This window comes from Leguminivora glycinivorella, chromosome 12, assembly GCF_023078275.1.
Source record: "Leguminivora glycinivorella isolate SPB_JAAS2020 chromosome 12, LegGlyc_1.1, whole genome shotgun sequence".
Lineage (NCBI taxonomy): Eukaryota > Metazoa > Arthropoda > Insecta > Lepidoptera > Tortricidae > Leguminivora > Leguminivora glycinivorella.
In genome coordinates this window covers 9,196,373-9,218,953 of record NC_062982.1, presented here as the reverse complement: position 1 = coordinate 9,218,953, position 22,581 = coordinate 9,196,373, and the positions used below count along the sequence as shown (strand labels likewise).

Below are 22,581 nucleotides of genomic sequence, written 5' to 3'. Positions count from 1 at the left end.
TAGTGTAAAGTAATGAATAGCTACTGTAATTGTGATGTACTGCAACAGTGATAATTTGTTTTATAAAGAAGAATCCTTTTCAGAAGGGTTCTAATGCTTCGAATGCAAGAAGGCCGTTTTCTGTCCTCCGGTCGGAAAGCGTGAAAAGTTTTCGCTAAATAAGAAAGCCTCAGATCTACTGACGTGCCGACGGAAAGCTTTGACATAGGAAAACTTCGGAAACTTTCCATAATTTGTATGGACAATTGTATGGATGGAAACTTTCCATTTCATAAATTTAAATTTCCTTTATTTTTCGTGAAAGTTTCGTGAATTTTTCAAAAGATTTTTTTGGAAAGTTTCCGCAATTTGCACATTGTCAATCGTAAACTTAAAGTACGTACCTACGTGTAAAAGAACTTTGTAAATGTAAACTTTTTTGCAAACAGATTTTGTAGACATTGAGGATATCAGATAAACGTGTCCTAAAACAATCGTGTCACTAAGTAGGTAAATAAAATGTAGAAAATTGTGATAAAGCTATGAAATCTAATCAATGATTAAAACTTTCTTGTAAGTAAAAGTAATTCTTTAATTTTATCACTTATCTGTCAAAATCACCTCCTACTAATGTTATAAGGCCCACTTGCACCAACCACTTAACTCAGGGTTAGTGGGCTGTCATCTGTCAAATTCCATATAAAATGGTGGGTTAACCCTCGGGTTAACCCTTCATTTTCGTTGGTGCAAGTTGCCCTAAGTAAAATAAAATAAGGGCCCAAATACACAGTGTGTGCACGGGCGTTTCATTACATTGCGGTATTTTTTTACTGAATTGTATGTAACCGCAACAGTCCGCAATGTATTGAATTGTTTTATTCACCATAAAATGATGCTAGTATGTGCATTTGTCACGTTGCGTTTTGAGAATTTGTGCGGGAATTTAAAGAGGCCACTTTTTAAAAATTAATTTCACTATTAACTTACGATATTTAAACTTCAAAAGTATTTAGTAAACGTATGTTTTTTTTAGGAATAAAGATTACAAATAAAAATGTTTTGGCCATTTTGGAGTTACGTGCATATTTCCTATTATAAATGTACATATAAACATAAAATTGAACACATGCGAAATATTTTTTTGACAACATCCGAATGTATTCATGTCAATATCACAGTCAAATGTGTACAATAATATCATGTAAATGCGTGCGCTCTAAATGAGCCCTATGCTATTAACTTTGGTTATTAGGAGAGCAATTCTCAAAAAGTTTTTATATATTGATCACGTCTTAGATATGGATAAAAATTGGGAGGCTGGTAAAGTACGTCGGCTGAGCATGATCTACCACTTTTCAAAAAAGGGAAGTTGTATACTTACAAACTTTTAGAGAACAGCTGAGGTAAGGTAACGTTGAGGAAATATAAAGTGAGCTTGAGAAAATCGAAATATACATAAATATGAAACATTTTTCTTTGTTATTCTAATATTACATGGTTGAAGTTGTAGTGTACACAAAGAAGTTTCCGTTTCGCGTTTTGTAGCCTGATTCACTAAGTAGACCAGCCATACTCAAAGTGTGCTCCGCGGATCCCTAGGGCTCCGCAAAGCCTCTCTGGGGGCTCCGTGTGCATTTTGGTTACCTGTAGGCCTAGCACATGACTGCCGCGAGAGTATGTCGCTGCGAGATAGACTACCCGTCCTTATGTCATTAATACAGTTAGAAGAAGACGTGTGATCTATCTCGCGGCGACATACTCCCGCGGCCATCATGTGCTAGGCCTACTGATATGCATAAAACCAAGTGTAAAAAAAAAAACAATTTCATGTAATAACCTCACATTAGAATCTTATAATTAGATTTTACTATTATGATTATGTAGTTATTAAAATAAAGATTGCAATTTTTTTTTAAATTTAATTTGAGGGTTCCGTCAGATATGTTTGCTTTCTAAAAGGGTTCCATGAGAAAATAAGTTTGAGAACCGCTGAAGTAGACAATCTAAATTCCGTTCTGAAACTAGTTAGGTATCTAAGGTAGATGAGATACCTACCCAACGTCATATGATATGTGAAATGTGGAAAATTTAATGTCATTCGACCTTTACGACGCTTGACTAAATAAAATTGTCCTAGCAATTAATGTTAAAAAAAACCGGCCAAGTTCGAGTCGGACTCGCCCACCGAGGGTTCCGTACAAAATTTCTTCTCTTCAAAAAAAAAATGGGGTGGACAACTTTGAAAAAAAAATGGCCCAAAAACGCATTTGGGTATGCTGAGTGTATATTTTTGGCACCTTTTAACCTTTTACTGCGTGTATGTGACCATGTATGTGACCACTTTACATTGCAACCCAGAAAAAAATACCTACTATGAATAATATACATGTTTTTTTGACACTTCGAGGCAACATCTAGTAAACAGTGTGTAGTATGTACTTCCATCCATCCTCCTTGTGTTATCCCGGCATTTGTCACGGCTCATGGGATCCTGGGGTCCGCTTTGACAACTAATCCCAAGATTAGGCGTAGGCACTAGTTTTACGAAAGCGACTGCCATCTAACCTTCCAACCTGAAGGGTAACTAGGCCTTATTGGAATTAGTCCGGTTTCCTCGCGGTGTTTTCCTTCACCGAAAAGCGACTGGCAAATATCAAATGACATTTTGCACATAAGTTCCGAAAAACTCATTGGTACGAGCTGGGGTTTGAACCCGCGAGCTCCGGATCGAAAGTCGCACGCTCTTACCGCTAGGCCACCAGCGCTTCAGTGTGTTGTAGTATGTACCTATTTTAAGAAATCTCTTTTATAAAAGTATTGATAAAAGTAAGTGCATTGTAGAACAAAAAATACCTATTGTATGCAACGTTGTTTAACCGATGTTTAAGAGAGGTCAAATTTGTCTTGTTTGGCCTCTTAAACATCGGTTGCATAAAATACTATATATATACTATATACCTAACCTACGTTCATAACTATCGCCTCATAATTTAATAAAAAAAAAAATACTTCGTTATACCAATATCCAGGCCGCCAGGGAGGCAAATGAGAACTAAAGCCTGGCCAGGAATATTATTATGAGCATTGTTATAAGAAACCGCTGTTAGTCTCATATGTATTTCAAAAGTCACATGAAAACCACCATTATTTCCATCATATCAAGATTCCCCTTTCGAAATTACTCCAACGCACCCTACTATGACAAAAAAAAAGCGAGACATGGAGCGTAGTCATTAATACTCATAATACCTATTTTTAGTGAGGTTTTAGTGTGGAGAATCGTCCTCTTTCCTCTTGACATAAAATGCGCATGCGATTCGGCGCAAGATTTAATTTCAAACAAGCGACGAACAAAATCACTTGTCCTTTGATAGTAGTGCGACATTTCTAACGGTTGATTTTTTTACAATGAAACTGTTTGTTTCATTATTATGTATCCATATTGCAGTTGCACTACTTGCACTAAGGAATGAATCTGCTTTGCCTATTGTTTTGTGGCATGGACTGGGTAAGTTTTTCATATTTAATTTTTTCGGGATTTTATTATGGTTAAATGTAATTTTGTTTCTTCTTTTAGAGCGTCATATTTGCCGTCGAAATATTTGTTATTGATCCTTATAAAAAAAATCTAAATAAGTAAATTATATTTCACTAAGATTTAACTAATCAAAGTATTTTAAATATTATATAAATAAATAAATAAATAAATAAAAAAGCCATTTATACCTTAACTTTAAAAATAGCTACAAACTTGGTGAATACGATGCATGCATTATTATAACATTTTAACAGTCCAATTAATAACGCCCTAAAATAATTATGTAAATACCTACAAATTTTCTTCATGTAACAGGAGACACATGCTGCCTTCCCATCAGTACGGGGGTCCTAAGACTTTTCCTGTACGGAAAAATAAAGAACATACACGTCATATCCATAGACACCAGCTCCGACAGCATAATATCCTTGCAGGATAGCTACTTCCTGAACCCTAACCAGCAGGTGGACTATGCTTGTGTGGTCCTGAGAGAAGATAAGAATTTGAGAAACGGTTTCAATGTCATTGGGCTTGGGCAAGGCAGTTTGTTTCTGTAAGTTTGAATTTTCATAAGGTACAGCGGGGAAAATCTCGACTGGGGGGCAAATGTAACTGGTCCATTATTCAATGTTTGCATTAATCAATCAATCAATATTTGTTGCACCATGGTAAATATACAAAAGATGTTACAATTAGGTAGTACATGCAGTCTCTCATGGACCCTATATAAGGGTATAGCAAATATTTCCTTAAGCTAAGTTTAATCAATTATTAAATTATAATATGTTAGATGAAATACACTTAACAATAGTTTTTGGAAATGAGATAGGCATTGTGTTATTTAAATAAAACTGTCTTTCAGAAAATCTGTGACTGAAGAATATGCTTTTAAATACAGTGTCCACCGGTTATACTTATATGGTATACCGGTGTTCAGTGAATACATGTAGAACTCAACATCATAGTGTAGGTAATAATCTAATAATCGAAAAAAATGGATTAGTTACAATTGTGCCCCAGTCGAAATTTGACCCGCTGTACCCTATGTGTTTAAAAAGTAGATACTCCCCACACCCACACCCACAAGATATTTCAAAAGGGTATTCGGTTTGTGGGTTAAATCGTAAAATGGACACTGACTTGTCTTAAGATTTAATTTTGACTTCTGAAACGATCTTATTTGTAGAGCCATAGGGGTGACCGAGGGGAGTTGAAACAATTTTGTCATTTTGTATCGTACACAAAAATCTAATTCGTAGAGTCGTTCAAAATTAGTACTAATCGATAGCTCATTTCTTTCACTTTTATATTTGATGAATAATAAAAGTGTAATTGTTAATACTTTTATGAAAAATTCACTTAAACGAGACAAGTCATTTTGTTTCAACTCCCCTAATACCGAGGTAATTTGAAACAGACGTCAAGGAGAGTTGAAACAGTTTATGAATTCCGGTGAAATAGGGTTATTTATTAAAAAGATGTTATAATTTAAAAGGCCTTCAAAGAGTAACATATTATTGCAGGTGACTGTACTAGACGTAGGTGTATGTAGCTATACTTTTTCATGCCCATGAGCCCTCTGTACGCTTATGGCATATCATTAGAGTTGAATCAGTGATTTAGAGCTCATCTGTCCTCTGTTTCTTTTTTTTAGTTTCACCATTTCGTCCTGTGTATGTGTGCTGTACTGAATAAATGCCTTTTTCTTTCTTTCTTTCGTTCTCATCGAACCCAAAAGTGTTATACTCTCCTCCTCTATTTTATAAAAAGTCCACCTACGGCACGTCACTGCTTCCGTATAGTTGCCGTTTTCGGTATTTATGCTTGCAGCAGTAAAGGTGAACCTTAGGCTAAGTTCAGACGAACACGCGGCGACGCATTAATTTTTCTCTATAATTGCAGACGAGCTGTAATTCAACGCTGTGGCCACAAGCTGCCGCCGATCAAGAACTACATTTCCTTCGGAGGCCCGCAGCAGGGGATATCAGGCCTCCCCTACTGCACTGCGGTGTCTCACCAAACTTGCAGCTCTATGCGGGAGCTCCTCGAATTCGCACCGTATCACTAGTAAGTTTATTAGAATACTTAGGTTAACTTGCCTGCTTGTCAATTGAAATAGATACCGTAAACAAAAAAAAAGCGACTAAATCCACCGGTGGCCGAATCGGGAGTCAAACCCGGGTCTGCAGCTCACGCCGTGGTACCCGTCGAAAATTCTCTGGTGTATGTTCTCTTACAAGGCGTTACTCTAAGTGCGTTTTCACATTATCCGATCCGATATCGAATGTAGGACCGATATCGTGTACTTTGAAGACGCCATCTTTGATTTTTGCCTTTAAAATCCTGCCGACATCCGATTACGGATCGGATAATGTGAAAACGCACTAAGGGCGAGCTGTGGATGCTTGCACCTCCTATACCCATTGCCTGCTTGTCATTTGAAAGAGTCTATCGTGGATATCGATGTTGGTAAAATGCGGGCATCTTCCTCTTTACTCCAATTATGGGACAGAGGTAGATGCCCCCAATTAGTGAACTTCGGTGTTCGCGATTGCCTCCCTAAGTGGATTACTGTACCATCCTCGGGATGTACCTAACAATCTTCTGACTTCGTGGAGTAGTCCTTAACTTTCCTAGAATCAGAAATGGTGCATCCACACTGGCAATGACAGTGCGATGGGGAGATTGCGCGCTGTCTCTGTCACACCATACCTATTATTATACAATATAAAATTTATGACAGCCCAGTGTGGGAGCACCATTAAAGTCATTTCGAAGTATTACTCAGTAGCTCAGTACTCATGTATGTATATCAAAAACCAGCAATTTAGTTAATCAATTACAATTTTACAAATAAATATGTGTAATTAAATAAAATAAAAAGCCTGTTTATTCCGAACCAACAATTACAGAAAAATATGCTCTTAAAATATAAAAAAATTAAAAATACTTGCAAAAAGTAATTTAGTTTGGACCCCTTTCGGGTAAAGGCCTCCTCCAGCTTTAGGTTTCCTCCAGCCTCTGGTTTTTGCCACAGTTGGCTATTTTGCATAGGTCGTCCGACCATCTTGTGTTGGGCCTGCCATCTCTCCTCTATTTGTAAGTAGGTAAGGTACAGCGGGGTAAATCTCGACTGGCGGGCAAATGTAACTGGTCCATTTTTTCCATGTTTTACAATGTTTGCATTATTAAATAGAGTGTCCACCAGTTATGTATGGGGAGGCGTGTTCAGTGGATACATGTAGAACTCAACATCATAGTGTAATAAATGGAAAAAATGGATTAGCTACAATGGCCGCCCAGTCGAGATGAGCCCCGCTGTACCTTACTCAATAATATTTCCCAATTCACAGCATGACCCAGCACGCCATTTTACCAGCGACATACTGGCACGACCCTCTTCGAAACGAGGACTATAAGAAGAGAAGCACATTCCTCTCCGATATTAATAATGAGGAGGTCATCAATGAATTGTACAGGTAAATAATTATTGTATACTTGTATAGTACCTATAGGTAACCTATAATAAATAATAGGGGATGTCGTTTCTTTGCAGAAATCCACACAATCAGATGAAAATAATATTTTTTTCTGTCTTTCGGCAGGAAAGCTTCAAATTTCAGGTCGCTGCGCTAAACGAAGTTACCGCTTCCCGACTCAGTCGAACACAGACTTTGCCCAAGTAAATGGGCATTTTCAGAATTTGGGACCCCCCAATTAGCGAAAGTTGTTAACAAAAATTAACTCACTGTCAGTTTTGTGACGATAATTAAGCATGAAATTTCAATAAAAATATTGTTTTTGTGTTAATTTAGGTATATAAACTTTAAGCAATAATCTACATTCAGAATGTGAAAACAGTAAATTTTTAGACAGATTTTATGCTTAATTGTCGTCACAAAACTGACAGCGAGTTAATTTTTGTTAACAACTTACGCTAATTGGGGGGTCCTATTTCTGAAAATGCCAGTAGACGTCATGAATGCTATGTTTAATTCCTATCTGACTTTGCCCGTGCAGGTCGAACCTCAAACAGCTGCAGCGCTTCATAATGGTGAAGTTTAAGAACGAAAGTGTGATTCAACCTCCAGAGTCGGCGTGGTTCGGATATTACACACCGGGACAGAAGAAGGAGTTGCAGACGCTACAACAGTCTAGCATTTATCTGGAGGTAAGCTACTTGGTCAATTGTTTCTAGAAGGAAACTACCGGACTAGCCGAATGGCAATCGTTCACGGCAGACACGTATCGAAACGCAGTCGCGCTCTATCGCGCCAATACGGAAGAGCAAGAGATAGCTTAGCTACGAAAGCGATAACGTGAGCGTTTGTGCATTTGGCTACCAGCGCTGGTGGCCAAAGTCGCTTTTTTTAACTTCAAACACGGGTAATAGTGAAGTCCATATTGGGATTTTCGTAATAACACATTCACTTCCGCTGACCCGCTATCGGGTTATCTGTTCGTGGGCGCTTTTTACTACATATGCATTTCCCCATGTCATCACTTCATCAGCTACGCTCGTAGTGTAGCGCGTAGCACGCGCTGGCACGGCATGTGTTGAAAAAAATTTGGATCTATTCGTTAAAAGTTAGGCGACGAGAGTTATACCGAAACGCCGCAAAAAGGTAGTCTGGCTCTTTCGCGCCAATACGCGAGAGCGGTAGAGATAGATAGCTACGAAAGATATATTATCGTGAGCGTTTCGTGAGCGTTTGTTCATTCGGCTACGCACACAGGCTAAGTTACTAGCGATGTTGATAGGCTCATCAGTACAAGTCTGTCAAAATCGTTGCCACCTTATTCGGGTTGACTCCAAGACCGATAGTCCACTATTATATGTTTATCATATAAATATGATCATAGGTCTGTATGATCAATGATCATATTTCTATGATAAACATATGATAGTGGACTATCGGCCTAAGTTTAAAATGACAATTTTCATTTTAGGATCGTCTAGGACTTCAAGAAATGGATAAAGCCGGCAAGCTCATTTTCCTAACCCACCCCAACCAACATCTTGAATTCGACGAGCTATGGTTGCTTGAAAACATAGTGCCATATCTCGTTGATAAGCGAAATAATGGAACTTCTGCCGATGTATTAATTAATATCAAAATTGATACCAATTGAAGCCTAAATGAGCACAAATCGGAGCTGGTAATGAGTAATCTGTGGTGAGATTGACAATTTAATTTATCTGGAATAAGATAAGCTTCTTAATGAATCAGTTTAATTAGCTATTAAAAAGAGTTGAATAATGTATGGTTAACCTACCAGTTTTTTATTCGTTTTAATTAGGTAGTTTTACCACTAGTAGAGAGTAATTTTCGCGCTTAATTGTCATCCACACTAATATTATAAATGGGAAAGTGTGTGTGTTTGTTTGTTTGTCCGTCTTTCACGGCAAAACGGAGCGACGAATTGACGTGATTTTTTTAAGTGAAGATAGTTGAAGGGGTGGAGAGTGACATAGGCTAGGTACTTTGTCTCTTTCTAACGCGCAAGCGAAGCCGCGGGCAAAAGCTAGTTTCATATAAATATATGAGATGACTAAGCGTAAGTGCGTTTTCACATTATCCGATCCGATATCGGATGTCGGACCGATATCCCATACATTACGGGCGCCATCTTGGATTTTTTCTATTGAAATCCTTCCGACATCCGATATCGGATCGGATAATGTGAAAACGGCCTAATTTGGATAGATACATACATACATACATACATACATACATACATATAATCACGCCTGTATCCCATAAAGGGGTAGGCAGAGCACATGAACTAAGTTTCAGTGCCACTCTTGGCAAAAAGGGGTGGAAAGAAATCCAAATTGTGACATTGCAGTGACAGGTTGCCAGCCTCTCGCCTACTCCACATTTAACCCATATCCCACAGTCGACTTCTACGACACCCACGGGAAGAAAGGGGGTGGTGAAATTCTTAACCCGTCACCACACGGCAAACACACATACATATATGTATAAATTGTAGGTATATCATGCATGCATGCATTGATATCAATTATACCCTTATCCGAGACCCCATGAACGGAAAGTAACCTGCTTTTATCAGCTTACTGGTATTTTAGAATTATGTACATAAAAAATAGTGCGTGGGAATCCCACCTCGCGGAAAAAAGTGAAACTTCGTACTTAGGAAATTAAAATAGGAATGGGGTATTTCGAAATTCGAGCTGGCAACACTGAACGTTAAACGTTTAACGCTGTCACTTGGGAATCTTGGGAAATAACTCAAATTATAAAACAAATCAATTATTTTTGTAGTCGGTACCAGACCTGTTCGTCGCCTTGCTATTTCCTGTTTGCCCCACCTAAGTGCGTTTTCACATTATCCGATCCGATATCGGATGTCGGACCGATATCCCATACATTACAGGCGCCATCTTGGATTTTTTCTATTGAAATATCCTTCCGACATCCGATATCGGATCGGATAATGTGAAAACGGCCTAACCATACGCAGGCTGGCCCCGACTCCAAAAATAATTGATTTGTTTATAATTTGGATGTTTAGATTATTGCAATCCTATAAGAAATCTAAATTCAAAGGTTTATTATTTTTTGCTTTTTAGTTTTTCCGTGTTTTGTAACGTGCTTATTTTTGAAGGCGGTTTTTTTTTTGTTTAAAGTTTATTTATTTGTTGATTTTTAGTGGTTCCTTATATTGATATTATATGTATCAGTCCGAATATATGTACAGTAGTGAAATAATTATCCTTTAACTCCTAACCATTGAGGAGTTGACCTTCCATCATCAGCTCAGCCACATAAAATTATTACCATCAGGCGTAAATACTGGTGTACCTTTGAAAAATTATACACTAAAAACATTAGATGTGCCTATAACATTTGAAGAGTTCCCTCGATTTCTCCAAGATCCCATCATCAGACCCCGACTTGGTGCCAATGGGACCATCTCAGGGTTATACCTGACCGATTAAAAAAAAAATTGAAAATCGGTCCATGATTCTCGGAGATATCGAGTAACATACATACAAAAGAAAAAAAAAACATTCAGTCGAATTGAGAACCTCCTCCTTTTTTGAAGTCGGTTAAAAATACCTCGTTACGTGATATTTAATAGCAATAACACAATAGTTATTAACACTCAAGGGCCTGAGACATATTTAAAATCACAGGCAAGTAACAACTTCAGTACAAAATCTGACACGCTCGGCCGCCATACAAATAGATGAACTTGTTTCTTCTAAATCTAATTCTGTGACTATACTAGTTAAAACCTGTCTTAATTCAGCAGTATAGTACTACACAGTAAAACTTCAAAAGATATGCTGCCATAGTGTTTAATATAGGTAACATCCAAATTATAAATTTCTACTTTAACATTTAACGTCGACGCATGGCACAGATCTCTGCTAGTGTCTAATATTGACGATGTAAGTTGCATACGAGTTTCGTTACTTTATTAACTACCCATTGAACCGATCACTCATAAATATTCCACAATCTATAGCTACTCGACGAGGCTCTCCAGTTCCCTGAAAATAAAATAAAATATACCTACATTATAACCTAACCACAAAATTAAAATTTTGAAAAAAAAAACTCCAGACATAGTGGACCGCTTTTCATGAAACATGGATAAGAACACTCCCGACTAATTCAGCTTTCAAACAAAAAAAAACTAAATCAAAACCAGTTCATCCGTTCGGGAGCTACGATGCCATAGACAGACACACACACAGACAGACAGACACGTCAAACTTCTAACACTCCGTCGTCTTTGCGTCGGTGGTTAAAAATAACCCAACTTAACTCAAGACAGTATAGAATTTCGACACAAGCAAAAAAAAAAACAAAAAACACTGTTAGAATTATCAATCATAGCACCTAAATAAATATGGCACTATTCCTAAAAGACCGCGGGCCAAACGCCAACCATCGTCTCCACTGCGTGATACTTCGGATGGTGGTTAACCCTTAAATGCATAGTGATGTATAGGTATATGAGCAGTTCCCGAATACTTTGTACATAGCCACGTTAGCAAATAAATAAATATTACAGGACATTCTTACACAGATTGACCGAGTCCCACGGTAAGCTCAAGAATGCTTGTGTTGTGGGTACTCAGACAACGATATATATAATATACAAATACTTTATATACATAGAAAACATCCATGACTCAGAAACAAATATCTGCAAATTTTAATTGATCCTATTTTGTTACCAACATTTAGTAATATAAGTCGACTTTCGTAAGATATATACAGGATAATTGTTATAATTAAGAAAATATAGATACTAGAGAACCTTAATGACGAAATAAAACTTACTAAAATCTCAGTTCATCAAAAAAACTTGGTACACTAACAAAATAAGAATAATAAAAACAAATCTAACTTTTTTCTTAATTTTTGTACAAACTTTTCGAGAACTGCTGATATGCATCATGTATTTTTGATTTTATTGACAGCATACCAAAATTCAAATTTGAATAAATCTTTGTCAAGGTCATGCATTTTTTAAGGGTTAGGTTAACGATTGAATAATTAACCCTCATTAGCGTCAGCTGACGCTTTGTTGCTGGGTTGAGGAATCGGACCCACCAAAACATGTACAAAAAATGAAAATTCAGCCATCGCCTCACAGTTACATACCTCTACCTCATACTCATGGCCATTTACCACTGTAATTACGAAGTTATCGAGCGAGTGGTCATGGAAACCTGGTAGGCAAGCATGGTCACACATGGCACTTAAAAATAGTGTGATAGGGACGGCCTGATGTTTTATCATTTATCGCTCAACCATGCTTGCTTGCCTGATCACGAACAGGCAGGCAAGCATGGTCGCGTGATAAATGATAAAACATCAGGGGCCCTTTTCTCAAAACTGAAAGTTACAAGTTTTACAAGCGGAAGTCTCTCTCCAATTGTAAATTGTAACTTGTAACTTCGAGAAATGGGGCCCAGGTCGTCCCTATCGCACTATTTGTAAGTGCGATGGGCACGGCCAGATGTTTTATCATTTATCGCGCGACCATGCATAGGTACAGTCAGCTAAGAAAGCTACCACTTTTCGACTCTATTTTAAACACATAAGGTCGAAAAGTGGTAAACCACTTTTTTGGCTGACTGTACGCGGGCCCCGTAGCCGAATGGCATTTCTGTCAAATCTATCGCTATTGCGCGACAGAGCCAGACTGCATTTCTGCGGCGTCTGGCGTCGCAGAAATGCTATTCGGCTCCGGAGCCAGGCACGCCTCGAAGTAACTACGGTATGTACCTGCGTTTCTTCTTGAGCTCGGAGTCAGGATGGTCGCGCGAGCGCGCGCCAACGTACACCCGTACGTAACCGACGGGTGTGTAATGATCGCTGTAACATCAAATGATCTGGGGATCGATTTTTGAAATTCGAACGCACGAATTCGCCGTTCGAAAGTCTGTTGAAAACGACGTAAGTAATGCTATTTTTGAAAAAAAAGGCTAGTAATTTTAAAACTAGCGGTAATGACCACTCGTTTTCGATTCTGTTAGTAGAAATTAAATCGCTAGTAGTGGAGATATTATTGAACGAATTTCACGAAATCGAATGGCCGAGCTTCAGAAATCGGCCCTCTGGTTTAGCTTGATATAATAGTATATTACGTCAGACGCCGGGAAAGAAGGGGTTATAGGATAGTGATATGAAGCCTGTAAGCCCTTATCACGGCTCGCCGTATAGTGCTTTTCTCTAACATTTTTTTTATACTACTTCGGTGGCAAACAAGCATACGGTACGCCTGGAAAGCGGTCACCGTAACCTATGAACGCCTGCAACTAAAAAAAATGTCACATGCGCGTTGCCAACCCATTAGAAACTTTTACACTCCCTTGCATTGAAGTAGGCTAAAAAACTAACCTTTTTATTTATCTGTAAGTCCTTCTTTCTCGGCATCTGACGTAATGTATTCTTAAGTAGTGTGAGTGAGACTAATGGCCAGTTGCATCAACCGCTTTTGACAGACACATCATCGTCATACAGCAAACGTCTATGGAACTTCCCATACAATAAAATTTAACTAACGCTTGAACGATGACAGACAGTTTGATGCAACCGGCCCTAAACTTGAGCTCACGGCCTCTGTATAAAAAGCGGATCAAGTCTCGCTTAGTTAAGCAGTAAGCAGTCTCACCCATATTTTAATACTTATTACATTTTTGACTTGGTATCTTAGGTATTTAGGTTACCTTTATCGATGAATAATGTAATGATAACACAATCGAGTTTAATAGGCACAGTAGGTACACACCCGTGGCCAATTTGGTTGCGTGCATGCAGAACCTTTAGCGGGATCTTCGCCATGCAGTGGAAGAGGAGGCGCTCCGCTATCTTGTAACTGAAAAAAACGTTAATGATGATGACGTTGACATTTGCGGCCGCAGCGTAGCACTCTAGTATGACAAACTATCGCATCGATGCGTCCCTATCACACTTAGAAATAGTGCGTAAAGGACGTCCTGATACCGTTTATCACGCGACCGGTAGAGTACAATCGTTCAGGCGTTCTGGCATACGATGCGTAACTGTCTGTGATGTTGATGTACCAATACGGAAGAGCGATAGAAAGAGAGATTCCAGTAGCTAAGATACGTTATGAAGCGTTTACGAGTGTACAGTCAACCAATTGGAACCCTAGGCCACTGTAGAACTATGTCATAGTGACGTTATAAATCGAATTGTAAGAAATCTCTTACTGTTTGTCATTTTGACATGGTTGTAGAGTGACCTAGGGTTCCAATTGGTTGACTGTACCTACCCTTGGCTACGGGTACGGACCCATAGCCTATAATGAAAATTTCCTTTCTCAAATGACACAACTCGGGACTTATGTATGTTTGTGGTTGAGAGAAAAAAACATGACCATGGATGGAAACTTTCAGGTTATGTTGTAAGAAAATAATATATGGTGGTTACTCGTGAGGGTTGATGCAGTCCATCCGAACGACGTCATAGCCCTGCGTGTCTGCCATCTCATTGGAACTCTCCGCTAGCATCGTGGCTAACCCCCGTCGGCGGTATTTTGGGATAACTGTCAGCATTTTAATCTGGAAAAGTCGTTTTAAGTCAAATAGTGTAATTTTCATGATACCAAATTTACTGTTGTGCTACGCATTCAGTACTATAAACCCGCCAGGTGGGCGCTCGGTTCGTATCGCTGATGTTCTTATATGTGACGTTGTCTGGGTAAAGTTGCCTCATTTTCGATGGTGCTTACGCCCCGCGGCGTCGTATTTGTACACTAACATTGCTCATAACGCTGTAAGCGCCATCGACAACAATATGGTCCCTTTACCCAGATAATGTGTCACATAATATGGTACTTACGGGATTTTCAAGTAAAAAAGTTTCACATTATACAACCTCACCTCGAATATTTTGGGGACCTTAAACACGTCCCAAAGGTTGGGGGTCTCCTGTAATTTGGCAATGAAGCTCAAGAACTCCTTCGTAGCGGGGTCCTGTAGAAACAGAGTGGTTAGATTTGTTTTGAAATGTGGGAAATGGTACAAAAGGATGTAAGCGATAATAAACCACCGGCTACATACATACTACAAGTCTGACCAAAAAAAGTATAAATAAATTAAAAAGTGACAACATCGTATTTTCGTCTTGTTTTCTCACACATTGATTTGAAAGGGATGCCCCTAATGTTGCCACTTTAAAATTTCTACTCTTTTTGAACAGACTGTATGTATATCACATTTCTGATTATTTTAGTATCACACGTCGTTGCTTTTGACTAGTCTGTGGCCAAGAGTAAGCCTATTTATAAAAGAAAGGATGGCGCATATAGAAATACTTATAAATATTTTTATTCATATAAGTATAGAGTAAACTACCTATATTCATTTGTAGATTTTATAGTTTACAAGTTGATCGGTACTGATGCTTCTGCGGGCATTCTAAGAATAAGGGCCAGTTGCGTCAATCACATTTGACAGACACACAGAACTTAATTTAGATAGAAGAAACAAATTCATATATTTGTATAGGGGCCGAGCGTGTCAAATTTTGTACTGAAGTTGATTCTTGTCTGTAATTTTAAATATGTCTCAGGCTCTTGATTGTTCATAATTTTTGTGTTGTTGCAATTGAATATCACGTAACGAGGCATTTTTTATGTTTTGGTTGACTTCAACTTACAAAAATTGACGCCCGAAAGCTGCAAGCTGCGAGTAAAGACGGACAACTCAGTGGATTTCACTGAGTTCATTTGACACGCTAAGTAGATACGTTTGCTTGATCTATGGTATATATGACATCTGTGGACAGACACATCATCGTCACGCAGCAGCCGTCTATGGAACTTCTCATAGTAATAGAATTTAAGGATTGCTTTAACGTTGACCTATTTTCCATAATTTTAAGACGCTACAGGAGCGAAAATGCTAAAATGGAAAGGAACCTCCCTTTCAATTTTGGAATTCTACTTTAATATACTAGTATTATTAACTAATTTTATCGAAAAAAAATTGAAAACTACACCTTTTAAGCCATAATCAATAACGCCGTTTTTGGAAATTTTTGATGGGCTCTATCGTCTTTAGAAATAAAAATATCAAAAACATCAAAACGTTTCCACACAGATTAAAATAATAATAATCTGTGTTGAAAAAAATATTGCTCTATCTTCAAAAACCAGGGAGGAAATAGTCGAGAGCGTTTGTATGGAGAATTGAACCCTCCTGTGTATCGCCTTAAATAAAGACTAACCTGTCTGTAATGGGCATAGTCTTTCAGAATCTTAGGGTCGACGGAATTGCTGACGGTGTTCACACAAATGCCCACCGGGGTGCCATCATAGGTTTTCGCGCATATGGTGTTTCCTGTTTGAAATGATAGTAAATCGTGTAAGCTTAGAATGGTCGTTATAATCTACTTATAATATCTGTATTCATTTAACTTTAAATAGTACCTGGCGAAGACCGAAGACCAGGTGAAGTGGAGAAGACTGAGCAGGGTACGTAGCCGAATGGCACAAACGCTCACGAAACGAAACGCTCGTAGATATCTTCTATCTCTATCGCTCTTGCGTATTGGCGCGACAGAATTTCGTGTTCGTTTCGCGTCGGAGAAATGCCATTTGGCTACGGGGCCAGGAAAGCGGACCGTGGCGCTAGGCCGGGAAAACGCTAGGTTGAAGAAGGTTTGACTTCAAATCCGCCTTACAGAAGACCACAGCCAAATAGCACTAGACCCTACTCATCGTGTTGTGTTCTTGCCGGTGAGTATAAGGCTGCCAGAGCTCAACAGATTGGGCCGATATCCCATATATTGAAGCCATCTTTGAAATCCTTTCTACATGCGATATCGGATCGGATAATGTGAAAACGCACTTAGTCTACGTGTTAGTCCCTTTAGCATTTTTAGGGTTCCGTAGTCAACCAGCAGGGCAATCATGGTCGCGCGATAAATGATAAAACATCGGGCCGTCCCTATCGCACTTACAAATAGTGCGATAGGGACGGCCTGATGTTTTATCATTTATCGAGCGACCATAATTGCCCGCTAGGAACCCTTATAGTTTCGCCATGTCTGTCTGTCCGTCCGTCCGTCCGTCCGCGGATAATCTCAGTAACCGTTAGCACTAGAAAGCTGAAATTTGGTGCCAATATGTATATCAATCACGCCGACAAAGTGCAGAAATAAAAAATGGAAAAAAAATGTTTTATTAGGGTACACTGCCCTACATGTAAAGTGGGGGCTAAAATTTTTTTTTCATTCTAACCCCAACGTGTGATATATTGTTGGATAGGTATTTAAAAATTAATACGGGATTACTAAGATGGTTTTTTGATAATATTAATATTTTCGGAAATAATCACTTCTAAAGGAAAAAATAAAAGTGCGTCCGCCCCCCTCTAACTTTTGAACCATATGTTTAAAAAATATGAAAAAAATCACAAAAGTAGAACTTTATAAAGACTTTCTAGGAAAATTATTTTGAACTTGATAGGTTCAGTAGTTTTTGAGAAAAATACGGAAAACTACGGAACCCTACACTGAGCGTGGCCCGACACGCTCTTGGCCGGTTTTTTTTATTCCTTGCCTGTATCTTAGGACCTATTTTAAATATACTACGAACCCTGCCTAAGTAGATTGTAGAGGTACTCATCAAGCGCATTGTCATGCATCACATTCATGCCATGTGCACGGATGAGAACATGCTCTCTCAGGTAATGCTCTTTAAGTATTTGTACTGCTTGGTGATGTTGGTCTACTGCCATTGGCTCGATAAGGATCTTGCTGATCTGAAACACAGATTCAATATGTTTTTGATATAATAATTGTTTTTTATTATTTTGTCTCTGATTAAATAACAAAGGCTCACGGCCTATTCTGTTCGTAACATACATTTTTTAAACAATGACATGTGTCATGGACGTCATGGACCAGACACGAGCTGGAATACCTTTTACGGACTACATCACCTTTTAATATTTTTTTTGTTGATTGACGCGCGTCATATTAGCTACACTCATCCACGTTCACGTTATTTTGCGAGCTCTTATCAGCGTAAGCCTTCTTATCAAAACCATAACCAGGTTTAATATCAGAATCGGGCACATGCTTCAAAATTAGTTAAGATTTTTTTTGGATCAACTTAGCTAGGTTATGCCTACTAAGATCCCGGCTCGCCAATCTTATATACCTACTATAAGACCTAGTGGCTTGCAGTATATACAGTCGAGTTCATAAATATGTGTACATTTCTTCACCTTAACTCGTTGCAATACGGTAAAAATGTACACATATTTATGAACTCAACTGTACCCAAATAAGTTTTTTGCAAAAATGACATTTTTGGCACAAGCTTTTATTGCCTTTCTTTCAACAGTGCTGCTCTCCGAGACGTTTCTAAAAACCTCTTACTCGATGGGGATACGATGTTTCATGACAGAGTTCCTATGACCACCTTTCTGATCCATCATCAGATCAGCTCCATGATACCATAATATTACATTGTCACGTGATTTACATATGTGTGCAAAATTTCAGCTCAATCGGAAACCGGGAAGTGGGTCAAATTTAGCTTCTACGTTTTGACGCACACTAACATACAAACAAGGCAAGTAGAATAAAAGCTTGTAAAAATCAAACACGTTTATTTACTTCGATGGACGCAAGCCTTTTACGAATCTAGTCGCTAGGTGACTTACTAGAGACGCTGCGCGCTGAGCAAGATTTGTCTGTGTTCTGCCTTACTACTTACTACAAGTATCTAATCTTTATTAAGTACCTACTGCTTACGTATTCCTTTTACCTTTTCTCGTTGCATCAGGTCTTCAATGCCCAGCACATTGTGACCAACCAAATCGATGGGTCGTCTGTTCGCTCGAAACTTTTTCAAGGCGGAAGGTAACCATTTCGTTAGCTTTTGGGTAGACATTCGGTGTAAAAACTACAGTAATTTGGCTAAGGTGGCTTTGGACAATCTTCTATTATTCACATCGATTTCAAGACATTGTTGTCACCTATGGTTGTCACTTTGAAAGATTGCATAAAGGCATATAATATCCATATAAAAAGGTAGGTACACTACTAACCTATTTATTTAGAAAAGCTCACTAATGGCTCTTGCACACGGTGTATACATCATGTTGATATTGTTGAAGCATTGTCTGCTGAAGCATATATTGTCCCAAATGGTACAAAATATAAGGAATCGATTTCAAAAGTATGATCATGTCAGCACCGGACACCGGGCCTATTTCTCGAAGCTACAAGTTAAAAGTGGTAGTCAATGTCTAATGTGACAAATTGAAAAGAAACGTCCGCTTGTAACTTGAAACTTGGACTTTCGATTGATCCATGGGACATGGCGGATCGTTCTCCAAATATGTATTTTTTATTTTTGCATTCTGCTGTTTAATGTATAAGTTTGATAGGATATTATGCAGTAAATAGCCTACGCAAAGGGTGCAGTTGATGAAGAATTCGTTTGGAGATGCGAATATCCAATTCTACGGACATCACTCGGCAGTTCGTGGTTCCGGCCGCCATCGTGCTTTGTACTGCTGCTCCAGCTATCCTCCAGTGCAACGTGAAGGCCTAATCACTTACATACGCACATCGGTGTTTTTTTATATCTATACTGTAATACACTTGTTATTGGCAAAGGCCCACGAGGCTGCCATATTAAAACTAAACCTGGGTTAAACTTGAAACTTGCAGCTTTGAGAAATGGGTCACTGGCGGTTAAGTCGTTATCATCGATCGTCGTATTCGTCGTTATGGACTCGCGCGCGTCAACGCAAATTGTGTTAAACCGCCTAGACAGCATACTACTTTTTGAATGATTTAAAAAATGGTGGTTTAAAGTTAGTACGAAAGTCCAACCTGGCAAAAAAAGGTGAAACAGGTGACATCGAAGTGGCATCCCGTTTTCTTATAGCCACTCACATGCTTCCAGTAGCTAGAGCTAGGAGCTTACACACCTCTAAATTGAGTATTCAAATGTTTGACTAGGTAATTTTATGTCGAAACAATTTAGTAATTGAAGACGTTTACTCTCTTTTGCCAGACTGTAAAACAGAAGTTAGTAAAAGAATAAAGTCTATCGTTTATTTATAAACTTGTTACAACAAGGCGACCCTCAATCTCCTCAGCCGTTCTTCAGTTTGGTCCTTTTTGGGCGTCTCCTGTACAGCAATCTCCAGCAGCTGCCGCAGGAGGTTGCTGGTGTCCACGTTGGTGTGGATGATCAGCTCGAAGATCTTCAGCTGGTCCAGGGCCTTCCAGTCGTCCTTGTGGTTTACGGCTACTGTGAACAGCTCGTTCATCACGTCCCGAGACCGCTTTACCATGTACATGAGGAAACCTTTAAGAATAATATACATGGAAATGACATAAGAACCAGTAACAAAGAAGAATGGCAAATTCCCTGTTTGATTTTTTTCAAATTTGCGATACACGTTTACGAAGCTACAAAGTTTTTTTGCTCTTCATTACGTATCAAAAACTTTACGGTCATTGTCATCGTTTATGTCAGGTCAGGCAGGTAAGCATGGTTGCGCGATAAATGATAAAACATCAGTAGGCCTAGCACATGATGGCCGCGGGAGTATGTCGCCGCGAGATAGATGCCACGTCTTTGTCTAATTGTATTAATGACATAAGGACAGGTAGTCTATCTCGCGGCGACATACTCCCGCGGCCATCATGTGCTAGGCCTGCTGGCCGTCTCTATCGCTTACTAATAGTGCGTGTAGTTGCCTGTGCCTGATGTTTTATCATTAATCGCGCGACCATGCCTGCCTGCCAAATTGCGAGTGCGAGTCACATCAGAACAATCCATTATCCGGACAATATTTGGATGGAGTCGCCTTTGTCGGATACGATAGTAGCAGGCAGTAGCTACATTATACGAGTAATAAATATAAACCAATTACCTATTCGATACTCCGCCGTACGATTATGCTGCGATTTATATTCATCTACAGCAAGGAGTTCCTTTTTCGCGTCATTAATTGTTTGCTCGATAAGAAATCCAATCTTTTCCTTCAACGTATTATCCTTAGCTTTATTAATTTCTTCCATGTTAGCACCTTGTCTTCTAGCCTGGATCTGGTGCAGAGACCTGGAGGCTTTGAAAGGTTTGACCCTGTATCTCCTGTAGAGTTGATGTCGGAGATCCAAACGGCTAATGTATTCCTTTGGTACGTCGATCAGGTTTAGACCATTAGTCTGGTATATTGTGATACATATTGCACCTGCAATTTTATTAAATAAAGAATATTTGAAGTAAGTAAGCACGTAACATATTCCTTTAAAAAAGGGGGGATGGGCAAAGTTATAAATAATTTAACTACTCAAGAACGTGAACGGTTCAAAGTGTATTTTATGCGTTTCGTACCTAAACTTCATGGAACGTGCTAAAATACTAGAAACGAAACTTCTCGCCACACAAACGCAAAGGAAATACTTTTTGTAAAATTTTATACCTATATTAAAATTAAACCCAAATTTGTCTCCAAAAATGTATCTTTCTCATAAGTTTTTAACAAATATAAAGGAGATGTGCGACCGTGAAGGTAGTTATTTTATATAAGTACATAATTTAGTGTACAGGTCTAAAACAGGCATTACTGATGTTGGAGTTAAGACCGCCAAGCTGAAATGGGACTGGGCCGGCCATGTCTGTCGCATGCATCCGCAGAGGTGGGCAAAAATTGCCACGGTCTGGGTGCCGCAAGACGGGCGAGGATCTGGCAGACCAAGGCGGAGATGGCGGGATGACCTGGACGCATATCTTAGCGACTGGCCGGAGATTGCTCAAGACCGTGACGGATGGAGATCCATGGGGGAGGCCTTTGCCCAGCAGTGGGACACCATGTAGGCTATTAATAAATAATAAATAAATAATAAATAAATAAATAAATAATTTAGTGTATGTTATTGTTTGTAAATATAAGTAAACTGAGATACTCACAAACAGCGAATGCAATAAATTTATTCATTTTCTCACTCGTTGAAAATTACGGTGCTCATTGTCAAATCATCATGTTTAGTAATTATTTCTGATAAACTGCGTACCTAATATTTAACAGCTTAAGAGAGCTCCTACATTTGTCCTACATTGAAGAATATTATTGTTTCTATTACAAGGCATTAGAAGAATGACCGCAAACATCCAGTTTGCTACACTATGCATAAACTGGGTAGGTAGTATTATCTACAGCACATTTACAGACCAGTTCCTCATTGAAGGAATGTTCATAGGTATATTTTCTTAAAATGACTTTTGCATTATACTCACGTTATTACATCGCTACTGCTGCGACATATTTCGGGCCAATTTTGAAGGCCCCTCTTCATATATACCTATGTTCCTCTTCATATATTCCTAAATATTTGAAATTTGAATATGTCTCACGAAAACTTAACGTCTATGCCTTTTGCATTGGGGTGCATTCGGGTAACTTGGAAGCACAGAAATGCACGGGTAATTTCGAAAGGGGAATCTTGATATGATGGAAATAATGGTGATTTTTTATGTAAGTTTCGAAATTAGACGACTTTTGAAATTAC

General features: G+C 38.7%; 3 protein-coding genes across 3 annotated transcripts; 1 reads left to right on the top strand and 2 right to left on the bottom strand.

The window, feature by feature from the left end:
• Nucleotides 1-3,325: 3,325 nt before the first annotated feature.
• Nucleotides 3,326-8,789, top strand: LOC125232182 (palmitoyl-protein thioesterase 1-like). Its single transcript, XM_048137812.1, has 6 exons — nucleotides 3,326-3,487; nucleotides 3,833-4,070; nucleotides 5,420-5,584; nucleotides 6,871-6,996; nucleotides 7,538-7,688; nucleotides 8,468-8,789. The coding sequence occupies exons 1-6, from the start codon at nucleotides 3,388-3,390 to the stop codon at nucleotides 8,648-8,650; spliced, it is 963 nt and encodes a 320-aa protein (XP_047993769.1). The 5' UTR covers nucleotides 3,326-3,387; the 3' UTR covers nucleotides 8,651-8,789.
• Nucleotides 8,790-10,837: 2,048 nt separating this feature from the next.
• On the bottom strand, nucleotides 10,838-19,028 carry LOC125231981. The gene is made up of 8 exons (XM_048137589.1): nucleotides 18,815-19,028; nucleotides 17,636-17,801; nucleotides 16,264-16,376; nucleotides 14,916-15,008; nucleotides 14,464-14,594; nucleotides 13,799-13,885; nucleotides 12,793-12,882; nucleotides 10,838-11,042 (listed from the first exon to the last, which is right to left on the bottom strand). The coding sequence occupies exons 1-8, from the start codon at nucleotides 18,938-18,940 to the stop codon at nucleotides 11,018-11,020; spliced, it is 831 nt and encodes a 276-aa protein (XP_047993546.1). The 5' UTR covers nucleotides 18,941-19,028; the 3' UTR covers nucleotides 10,838-11,017.
• A 1,073-nt stretch (nucleotides 19,029-20,101) lies between these two features.
• Nucleotides 20,102-22,065, bottom strand: LOC125232249. Its single transcript, XM_048137896.1, has 3 exons — nucleotides 21,983-22,065; nucleotides 20,943-21,263; nucleotides 20,102-20,371 (listed from the first exon to the last, which is right to left on the bottom strand). The coding sequence occupies exons 1-3, from the start codon at nucleotides 22,008-22,010 to the stop codon at nucleotides 20,130-20,132; spliced, it is 591 nt and encodes a 196-aa protein (XP_047993853.1). The 5' UTR covers nucleotides 22,011-22,065; the 3' UTR covers nucleotides 20,102-20,129.
• Between the last annotated feature and the right edge of the window lie 516 nt (nucleotides 22,066-22,581).

Coding starts and splice junctions, on each gene's coding strand:
- LOC125232249 (XM_048137896.1), bottom strand. CDS start 22,010: ATGAATAAATTTATTGCATTCGCTGTTT. Junction 21,264..21,982: donor ATTTATTGCATTCGCTGTTT/GTGAGTATCTCA, acceptor ATAAAATTGCAG/GTGCAATATGTATCACAATA. Junction 20,372..20,942: donor TACGGCGGAGTATCGAATAG/GTAATTGGTTTA, acceptor TTATTCTTAAAG/GTTTCCTCATGTACATGGTA.
- LOC125232182 (XM_048137812.1), top strand. CDS start 3,388: ATGAAACTGTTTGTTTCATTATTATGTATCCATATTGCAGTTGCACTA. Junction 4,071..5,419: donor GGGCAAGGCAGTTTGTTTCT/GTAAGTTTGAAT, acceptor CTATAATTGCAG/ACGAGCTGTAATTCAACGCT. Junction 5,585..6,870: donor GAATTCGCACCGTATCACTA/GTAAGTTTATTA, acceptor CCCAATTCACAG/CATGACCCAGCACGCCATTT.
- LOC125231981 (XM_048137589.1), bottom strand. CDS start 18,940: ATGTCTACCCAAAAGCTAACGAAATGGTTACCTTCCGCCTTGAAAAAG. Junction 17,802..18,814: donor ACCTGATGCAACGAGAAAAG/GTAAAAGGAATA, acceptor TCTGTGTTTCAG/ATCAGCAAGATCCTTATCGA. Junction 16,377..17,635: donor CTACAATCTACTTAGGCAGG/GTTCGTAGTATA, acceptor CATTTCAAACAG/GAAACACCATATGCGCGAAA.